At 41.2% G+C, this 10,467-nt stretch overlaps 2 protein-coding genes across 2 annotated transcripts; both read right to left on the bottom strand.

Annotated features, from left to right (window-relative positions):
• Positions 1–239: 239 nt before the first annotated feature.
• On the bottom strand, positions 240–2,083 carry LOC137290496 (actin, cytoplasmic 1-like). The gene is made up of 2 exons (XM_067821476.1): positions 1,961–2,083; positions 240–1,269 (listed from the first exon to the last, which is right to left on the bottom strand). Exons 1-2 carry the CDS (start codon positions 2,081–2,083, stop codon positions 265–267), a joined length of 1,128 nt encoding a protein of 375 aa, XP_067677577.1. The 3' UTR covers positions 240–264.
• Positions 2,084–8,761: 6,678 nt separating this feature from the next.
• LOC137290498 (actin, cytoplasmic 2-like) lies at positions 8,762–9,774 on the bottom strand. The gene has a single exon (XM_067821477.1). The coding sequence runs from the start codon at positions 9,768–9,770 to the stop codon at positions 8,772–8,774; it is 999 nt and encodes a 332-aa protein (XP_067677578.1). The 5' UTR covers positions 9,771–9,774; the 3' UTR covers positions 8,762–8,771.
• Positions 9,775–10,467: the final 693 nt, after the last annotated feature.

The following is a 10,467-nucleotide window of genomic DNA, read 5'->3' as shown; positions in this document are numbered from 1 at the left end:
CACAAAGTTTTGTAGGGAGGGTTGACCTAGAAATAAACACCAACATGGCCACGTGACACCGTGGGGCGATTATCAGTCTTAATGTACGACTTTCATTATATCATGTGAAAAGCATGAGAAGAGTTTTGAAACTTATGATTTATTCAACATGTCATCATGTCAATAGTCAACACAATTTCTTCTTGTTAAGTACAAGTTGTAGTTTATAACACTTGTACGCTTTAGCCGCATGTCACGTCGTCCAGAGCTCTGTCTATTTAGCATTTAGAAACACTTCCTATGCACAATGGATGGGCCGGACTCATCGTACTCCTGCTTGCTGATCCACATCTGCTGGAAGGTGGACAGAGAGGCAAGGATGGAGCCACCGATCCAGACGGAGTATTTCCTCTCTGGAGGAGCGATGATCTTGATCTTCATTGTGCTTGGGGCAAGAGATGTGATCTCCTTCTGCATTCTGTCGGCGATACCAGGGAACATGGTGGTACCCCCAGAGAGGACAGTGTTGGCGTACAAGTCCTTTCGGATATCGACATCGCACCTCATAATGGAGTTGAATGTGGTTTCGTGAATGCCTGCAGTTTCCATACCCAAGAAGGATGGCTGGAAGAGGGCCTCCGGACAACGGAACCTCTCGTTACCAATGGTGATGACTTGACCATCGGGCAACTCGTAGCTCTTCTCCAGGGAGGAAGAAGATGAAGCAGTAGCCAGTTCCTGCTCAAAGTCAAGGGCGATGTAGCACAACTTTTCCTTGATGTCTCTGACGATTTCTCTCTCAGCGGTGGTGGTGAAGGAGTAACCACGTTCAGTGAGGATCTTCATGAGGTAATCAGTCAAGTCACGACCGGCAAGATCCAGCCTCATGATGGCGTGGGGAAGGGCGTAACCTTCATAGATGGGTACAGTGTGGGTGACACCATCACCAGAGTCCAAAACAATACCCGTGGTACGACCAGAAGCGTACAGAGACAAAACAGCCTGGATGGTCACATACATAGCTGGAGAGTTGAAGGTCTCGAACATGATCTGGGTCATCTTTTCACGGTTGGCCTTGGGGTTGAGGGGAGCCTCTGTCAGGAGGACGGGGTGCTCCTCGGGTGCAACACGGAGCTCGTTGTAGAAGGTGTGATGCCAGATCTTCTCCATGTCGTCCCAGTTGGTGACGATACCGTGTTCGATGGGGTACTTGAGTGTGAGGATACCTCTCTTGGACTGAGCCTCATCTCCAACATAACTGTCTTTCTGACCCATACCGACCATCACACCCTGAAACAAGAAGTCATTGAGGAATTGTTACAAAATTATAAATGTTTAAGTTATGATGCAAGTAAGCAGCAATGCAGTATGAAAAGCAGTTACTGACATCTTCTGATGCTAAAACTGCTAATACTTCCATAGCTATACATTGTTACATGTAAGTTGTTCTTAAAAAATGTTAGCAAGACAAGACCAGACAATCAAGTGATCAACAGCATGTACGCAAACGGGATACTATGACATTTGTTAACCAAGTCAGTGATCCACACCACCCGATCGCGTTTATCGACTCTTACGACAAGTTTGGGTTACTGAATATCAATTCTAACGTGTGCTTCACAGTTCCAGCAAGTCTGACCACGTGAGTCACGACAAGCATGAATTATTAAAGACCAACTCGTACCCGAGTGAATATGAATATTTGTGACAGGGAGACTGACACAGAGAGCGAGAAATGAAAAGATTTGAGGAAAATGTTTTTTATTTCCAGTTTCCGAGATATACTACCAGCAGCTGTATAATGAAAACCAAGTAACATTTCCAGTGTTCAAATCAAATTATATTTTTGATGGTAAAACCCCGTAGACTTATTCTTTCAGTACTGACAAGCGTGAGCTCATTTCGGACTTTGGATATAAGGGAGATAGAGTAAGGTTTGTTCAATACATTACAATAGCATCATAATGCACCGCAGTATTACCTGATGTCTGGGACGGCCGACGATGGAGGGGAAGACGGCTCGGGGAGCGTCGTCACCGGCGAAACCGGCCTTGCACATGCCGGAGCCGTTGTCACAGACCAAAGCAGCAACATCATCATCCATGGCTGTACGTTGTGCGAGAAACAGCAAACACGATATGAGTCAGTGGAAGGCTGACAGCGGGCACTGAAAGCGTCCATTTCCTGGTCGTATTTATATGTCCTCCGTTATCTTTGACCAGTCAGATTTCGGTAGGAAATAACAGCATGGACATAATACACTATAATGACCTTTGTCAGACATGCGGTCGCATGTGTTGTTATGTAACCATATTTCATCTTCCCCGGGCGAAGTCTAATCCCAGAAAGAGTGTGCAAGTAACCCCAGCTTTCACCGAATGCTGCTGTCAGCATGGGGCTATCACGAATGTGCATAGTTAGTCAGTGCTAACTGCTACCAGATAAGTTGTATCATGTAACTTCATGTGATAGCTGAGATCCTACTCGCCCTTTTATATACTATAATCACATTTGTATCCGACCACCAACTTTGCCCTAAACGTTTACATAGTCTTTCACGTACATATTATGTGTGTATTTCTGCAGTGTGGTATTCCCTTGCCGTTTGTGCGATTGTGTTGATAATTATTTGTGAATTAGATTACTCTGATATGGTATATACGGATGTGTTGAAATATGGTGTGTACACAATAGATTTTTCTCCTGATTTATGTGCATAACATTATATACACATGAATATTTCTTTTGAGGTAAGGGTTTCTTCTCTTGTCATAAAGGATCAGGGTGAAGTATGTTCCACTTGGCTATAATCGTGTACAAGGGATAAACATTTGAAAGGCAAGTTTACACGAAATGAACCTTTTTGCCTTCCATTTTTTCATCATAGAAAGTATTTGTTATGTAGTTTTGCAGCCAAACCTGTGTATATATGGGAAGCATCTTATTTATTTTTGTTGCGTTATATCGATTCAAATTTGCCATATTAACCGAGAGTTCTGTGTTCACAAGAAACACATCATGACTTACGTCCCGTGCAAATGACGTCATCAGTGCCCGTCAGATAAACGCATTGCGTTTTTAAAACTTATTAGACCCACCTCACGTGGTGCGGGTATAGGTGTGGTTCGTGAGTCTGCAGGCGCCCGCTACTGCTTTAATTCAGCTGTTGCCTGAAAGTCATCTGACTGCATGTGTGTATGTGGTCGGTTCTACACTGTGATGACGTTGCAGTTTGCAAAAAGTATACATTGTACAAAAAGTGTTACCACGTACCCAAATTGTAGAACATTGAACCTGAGTTAGTTGTCAACACTATATTACTTCACAAAAACAAAAACATATATGGACCACATAGCTTACCATCGACGAACGTGCTTGCACTTTATGCTTGCTACTTAATTTCTACAAAAATCGTACGATATAAGTCACACCTCTTCCACCTTCACTGTGATTGTGATACCATATCCAAATATACTCATGCCAAAAATGCTTGTCACGCCGGTCTTATTAATAAAATTGAAGGGGAAGACAACTCTTATTGGCTTGAGTATACATCACGACGATAAATGCATGGCAGTTTTTAATTCTGATGTAGTTTTTGTAGCATAAAATATTTTTTCAAAGACAATTCTCGTTATTTCGATTTTTTACTCGTTGCTTCGAGTATTTTCTCGTTATTTCAAATATGTTTTCGTTGCTTCGACTTATTTCTCGTTGCTTCAAGTTTCAGTCAAAAAATTGAAATTTCGAATATTTTCTCGTTGCTTCAATGCAAGTTTCAGTCAAAAACTTGAAATTTCGAACATTTTCTCGTTACTTCAAGTTTCTTTAAAACAATTGAAATTTCGGGTGTTTACTCTTTGCTTCGATATTTTTTTCATAATTTCTAAGTTTGATGAAGCTAGCATGTATATTTCTGAGATCTGCTCAGAGCAAGATGACATCCTCATAGTCACACACACCCTACACCCTACACCCTACACCCTACACCACCCGAGTTTCAGTGGTCATAAAACATAAAACTTTCAGTTCATTAGGGAGGATGCGCACCCTTGTAACCTCCGTACCTTCCCATAAGACAGACCTCACAAAAGACAGATCGCTTAAAACAACACACTTTATGGTTGTTTGCATAAGGCGTAATTAAGCTGATAATTGTGCCCAAATATGTAATGTATAAGCAATAGGTTTTCTAATTCATGCACGGACACTCTACAACGGGGATAGCTCACTCGCTTGCTCCAACGCAAACTGACAAAACTTCAGCCAGTTTATTGTATCAGTCGGAATTTTACAAAGAATGAATGAATGAATTATAGTAAGAATTAAGAGCAAGAATTATGTGAATGAATGAAAGACGTAAAGAAAAAGAATAGAAGAAAGCAGCACACATATGAATGAAAGAATAAATGATACACAGCGGCCTTCCCTCCCAAAACATGTTAAAGAACGCAAAAGTATCGCGAGAATACATGTGTTAACATCAGTTGTCCTTTTAAAAAATCTACTTTGAGACATTTTTTTACATTAATAATTAATTCAGATATCTTATTGCATGTGGGGAATGGAATGGACATTAACAAAATGTTAACTGACATTGTCAGACTGCCCTCAAAAATAAAGTGTAAAACTGCCACAAAGCGTTGTAAAACACCTTTCCAGTTTTGTGAAATAATAAGATGAACAAGAAAGAAAGAAGTTGTGGAGCCATAACGCTCAAGCATCGATGGCGAATCAAATCAGATCGGCGATATGTCACATTTTTCACACACCTCAAATACACCTAACATTCTTTCTTAGATTATGAAACTATCACTATTACTTGCAAACATATTTCACTTGATAGTATATTCCCCTCATATGAATTACAGGTGTATGTGAAAGATGTTTTTGAAGAAGTAACTAGAAACACTCAAACAATGGCGTGTAGCGTTTCAATGGCAGATCGGCGAAATGCCATATTTTTCACACACCTCAATTACACGCTAACAATTTTTTGAAGTCATAAAACTGTCACTATTACTTACAAATACCTTTCAGCTAAAGCTATGTTTTCCCTATAAAAATTAAACGAATGTGTGAAAGGAGTTTTTTTATCGGAACAGTTTAGTCTATCTTCGCGGTGAATCGAGAATAGAAGCCAATGAACTGTAACATACCGACTTGAAACTTTCCTACGAATCTACTGTCCTAATACGGACACTAATACCAATTATTTGACTTAAACTGAAGTGACAAAATAGTTAACCTATCTTCTACATGTAGGATTTCAGTTGTCAGCGAACTTAATCAGCTGTTGAAAATAAACCGGGTTCAATCTTAAATACTACGCTGCCACCATATTGGCTACACTTGTTACGTAACGACCCGAGACATACGTTCAACGGCTTTTCGAGGAGTTTCTTCCCCCCCCTCTATATAGGCTCCCTGATTCATGTAATGAATTATGATTTTTATATTAAGATCTATTGCATCAAAGATACTGAAGAAAGTGCTTGAGAACATTCTCAACCTCTCAAACAACGCAGTTCTCTACTACTTTTCACTCCAGTAAGCCAGTAAACTAAGAGAGATGGGAATGTGTTGTTACTATAATCTGCAGTGACTGGTGGCAGAACAAAACAGAATTTTTATTCTTTTCTCAAAAACACAATTTTGAATGGTTAATTTAAGATGAGGCTCTGGAATAAGTGCATTTTCATACATTGTGAAATGAAATCCTTTTGATGATTGAGTATTGCTTGAATTCCAAGATTGTACAAACTGGTTTAACTCACTGTACTCACTATACTCTGTACTGACTCCTGGTGAGCTCATTAATTGATTAGGGGTGGAGAGCATGGCTGAGCTAATTAGAGTACTCATTGAGTTTATCTTACAGGAGGTCTGTCTATTGGGAGTTAACTATGAAATGATACCATATATTAGATACCTTGAGGATTTGACAGAAGTCTATTTGCTCAAAAAGCATACTATTTTGGTATGAATATCAGTACGAATTGGTTTCCTTCCTGTCTCCACATACAACATGTAGCGAAGCAGTTTTCTTGAAAATATTAAATGAACATTTTCAATAACACTTAAAGTTTCATAGGACCAGAGGTCGTATAACCATTTTAAAACCTAATGGTGTCTTTTTTATCAGGGCACATACCACAATTTTCAAGGGTACAGCTTAATTAAGCCTTATGCAGCCAACCATAAAATGTGTTGTTTTAAGTGGTCTGTCTTTTGGGAGGTCGATACCGTTCGAAGCATAAACTAAACTGCTCGTGATGGTTTCATCAGACTTGGTACACATATCAAGCACGATTGACAGGTTTGCCATTTGGGGTTTAAACCCAGATATGAATCTTTTGCGCTTTCCACCCAAATGTGACTTAGGCTGTGGATATGAGGATGTCATGTTGTTCGGAGCAGATTTCCGTAAAACTATACATGCTAGCTTCATCAAATTTGGCACACATATCAAGCATGATCCATAGATGTGCCATTTGATGGTTATACTCAGATATATGAATTATACGTTTTGCTGTATCCATGGACACGTGACTTAGGCTGTGACTATGGGGATGCCATCTTGCTCGGGTCAGATCTCCTAAACTATACATGCTAAATTCACCAAACTTAGAAATTAAGAGAAAAAAATCGAAGCAACGAGTAAATGCTCGAAATTTCAATTTTTTCAAAAAAAAAACTTGAAGTAACGAGAAAATATTCGAAATTTCAAGTTTTTGACTGAAACTTGTAGCGACGAGAACATACTCGAAGCAACGAGAAATTAATCGAAGCAACGAGGATTGTGTTTGAAACAAATGTCTTATGCTACAAAAGTGGCAGTGGTATTTCTGTTGTTGTATGATGGATTCATGCTCTGCAACATCATCGATGAACCAAGAATTGCTCAGGATGTTTTGGAGAACACCAAACAGCTGACGTATGGTGATCTACCTTTAGTCAGTTTTATATTGTATCATCCTCTATAATTGAACTGTTTTAGATTTAATTACTAGTTTTAAATATCTATCTGTTATGATAATCTAGTTGTTTTACTATCCTTTGTTGACGTATTTTCTCCCATTAACCATTCACTATTATGTCAAATATTAACCCACTCACTCACTCACTTAACGCTTCTCGTCAACATATGGCTGAGATGTTGCCAATGTGACCATAAAGTTTAACTCACTCAGTCGCGGACACCGGCGATGATTTTTCATTATGTCGACTCTTTCCCTCGGTCACAATGAAAACAAAAGAAAATAACAATCAACAGATTGTCAGAATGTTTCTCACTGCTTCCATGCCACATTTATGCATGTACATTGCTTGAAGCAACGAAAGTTTCTTTCGAAAAATCCGGCGTGCTCTTGTCGGTGAACACGTCATTTTGTGAACGTCGCTTGACGCATACGCAAACTGTAGCGCAAACGGGGTTTCACAGCATAGAGAATATGACAAGTCTTCCTATGTGCGAGCGAACGCAGAAGACTGGTGATTTTCTCTATGCTGCGCAATCCATTTGCGCTACAGTTTGCCTGTGCTTGGCTATAGTGACGTCACACGTATGTCAACATTGTTACACATATTTGGTGTTTTCATTGAGGTGAGGTTATGGATGAAAGTATACACTATCAATCTTTCCTGCTGTTCACAGTTTCTGTTCATATGATTTCTTCGTATTTTCACCAACTGTTTTTCACTTGATTAATTTCAGTAAAATATAGCATAATGTTTTGATTAGGGACTAGACAGGAAATCTATCTAAACTCAAGTGGCACCATTTACGTCATAATCAAAAGACGGCAGCTCTGACCTGGTCACCTCGTCAAACAGAGGTTTCATACTGGCATAACATTTCAGCACTTATTTTGAGGGTGATACTTTCATTGTCAGATCGATGTTCATACTGTTGCTCAATGAATTTACAGACCGCCGCCATATAGTTAGAATATTGCTGAGTGCGGCGTAAATCTAAACTCACTCACTAATTATAGATGATAATGTGCGCTTGCGTCACAATGTATTGGCGTCACTGCGCCATTCTAGTCTGCCCACTCGTAATCGAACACTTTTGCAATGTAACTAGCGTCACGATGCATGTCTCTGAGATGGCATCGATGCACTCTATCAGGAAGTTGGACAGCTCGAAAACAAGGTATCTGCTCAGGATACCGACACAGACACTGAAGGCGTGCTGTCGCATGACAACGTCCTGATAGCATAGGGGCGCATCGATATGGTCAGTCTAATTTGTAACAGTATGCATAGAGGTTTGAGGGTGGTTTCTTTTACAAATACACGATTACATCTTTTAACAGCATAAAGGTTTCAGTTACAGGAGGCAGTAGGATGTGGCAGGATATATGGCAGTGTATCGTCTTTATTTACGAGGGACTGTAGGATATAGCGAGATGTGGAGGTATACCATATTACCATCTGAATTTACAAGGAGCAGAAACATATGGTGGTATATACTTTGTACACCATCTGAATTTACGGATTGTGCAGGCTATGATGGGGTATATGGCGTTGGCAGGAAGTATTCAGATATCAACTTTGACCAAAAAAAGATACATGTCATGTTCTTTTGTCGAAAACTGCATCCAGGAAGTCAAACACTCAACGAGTATTCAGTTCCAATACGTTTATTATCGCAGGCCCAAAGAATCGATGTTAGCATGCTCTTTTCCGTCGGAGAGAAGAATATAGCAAATACATTTGAAGTTGAAATACCAACTATTTAGTGTGCCGTAGTTTTGCAAGTCTTTGTTTATATGTCAATGATGCGTTTAGAAGCACTTCCTGTGCACAATGGATGGGCCGGACTCTTCGTACTCCTGCTTGCTGATCCACATCTGCTGGAAGGTGGACAGAGAGGCAAGGATGGAGCCACCGATCCAGACGGAGTATTTCCTCTCTGGAGGAGCGATGATCTTGATCTTCATTGTGCTTGGGGCAAGAGATGTGATCTCCTTCTGCATTCTGTCGGCGATACCAGGGAACATGGTGGTACCCCCAGAGAGGACAGTGTTGGCGTACAAGTCCTTTCGGATATCGACATCGCACCTCATAATGGAGTTGAATGTGGTTTCGTGAATACCTACAGTTTCCATACCCAAGAAGGAAGGCTGGAAGAGGGCCTCTGGACAACGGAACCTCTCGTTACCAATGGTGATGACTTGACCATCGGGCAACTCGTAGCTCTTCTCCAGGGAGGAAGAAGATGAAGCAGTAGCCATTTCCTGCTCGAAGTCAAGGGCGATGTAGCACAGCTTCTCCTTGATGTCTCTGACGATTTCTCTCTCAGCAGTGGTGGTGAAGGAGTAACCACGTTCAGTGAGGATCTTCATGAGGTAATCAGTCAAGTCACGACCAGCAAGATCCAGCCTCATGATGGCGTGGGGAAGGGCGTAACCTTCATAGATGGGTACAGTGTGGGTGACACCATCACCAGAGTCCAAAACAATACCCGTGGTACGACCAGAAGCGTACAGAGACAAAACAGCCTGGATGGTCACATACATAGCTGGAGAGTTGAAGGTCTCGAACATGATCTGGGTCATCTTTTCACGGTTGGCCTTGGGGTTGAGGGGAGCCTCTGTCAGGAGGACGGGGTGCTCCTCGGGTGCAACACGGAGCTCGTTGTAGAAGGTGTGATGCCAGATCTTCTCCATGTCGTCCCAGTTGGTGACGATACCGTGTTCGATGGGGTACTTGAGTGTGAGGATACCTCTCTTGGACTGAGCCTCATCTCCAACATAGCTGTCTTTCTGACCCATACCGACCATCACACCCTGAAACAAGAAATGAATTTGTCGTTTTCATAAATCGTATATGGTATGATTCAAATGGGGCACAATAAAGTGGCAGAAACGCTTTTATTGGAGTTACTTCCCTTTGATGTATGTTTACGTTATACTTTGTGCATTCCATATTGATTACTCCTAGACATCTGTGTGTAACCTGACACATGGTGTAGTTGCATTTATCTGTTTCCTTGTATACCTCTTGTTGTGCCTTTCGTGGTTATAGCACTGTAGTTGGGCTTCAGCACATTTGGGCATGTTCGATATCGTTTGTGTGCAATATTTCTTTTGAGGCGATTCGACAACGATCTGGCTACATCCTGACTGGGAATTGAATTTATGACGTCATTAGACGTAATGCAGTTATTACTAGATTATGGTGCCTGCTCAAACACTACTATCTCAACTATAGTACCTGATGTCTGGGACGCCTCAAGCCTTCTCCATCACCCATCAGAGTAACCATACCCTACCTTGGCCCCATCAGTCATCAAATATCACGCCTCATCAAGACCAAAGCCAGCATCGATGTCACCTTCTCCAGTGGCAAGACCATCAAGACCTACCTAAAAGCCAACGGTAAAGGACCCAGCTGTGAACACCCTAACCCGAGAGGATGCATCTACCAGATCCCTTGCAACTGTGGCGACCTATACATTGGAGAAACGCTGAGACCAAT

The sequence above is a fragment of the Haliotis asinina genome, chromosome 7, assembly GCF_037392515.1.
Source record: "Haliotis asinina isolate JCU_RB_2024 chromosome 7, JCU_Hal_asi_v2, whole genome shotgun sequence".
Taxonomy (NCBI): Eukaryota; Metazoa; Mollusca; class Gastropoda; order Lepetellida; family Haliotidae; genus Haliotis; species Haliotis asinina.
Note: the sequence above shows the minus strand (reverse complement) of the source record. Positions and strands in the feature narration are given on the sequence as shown.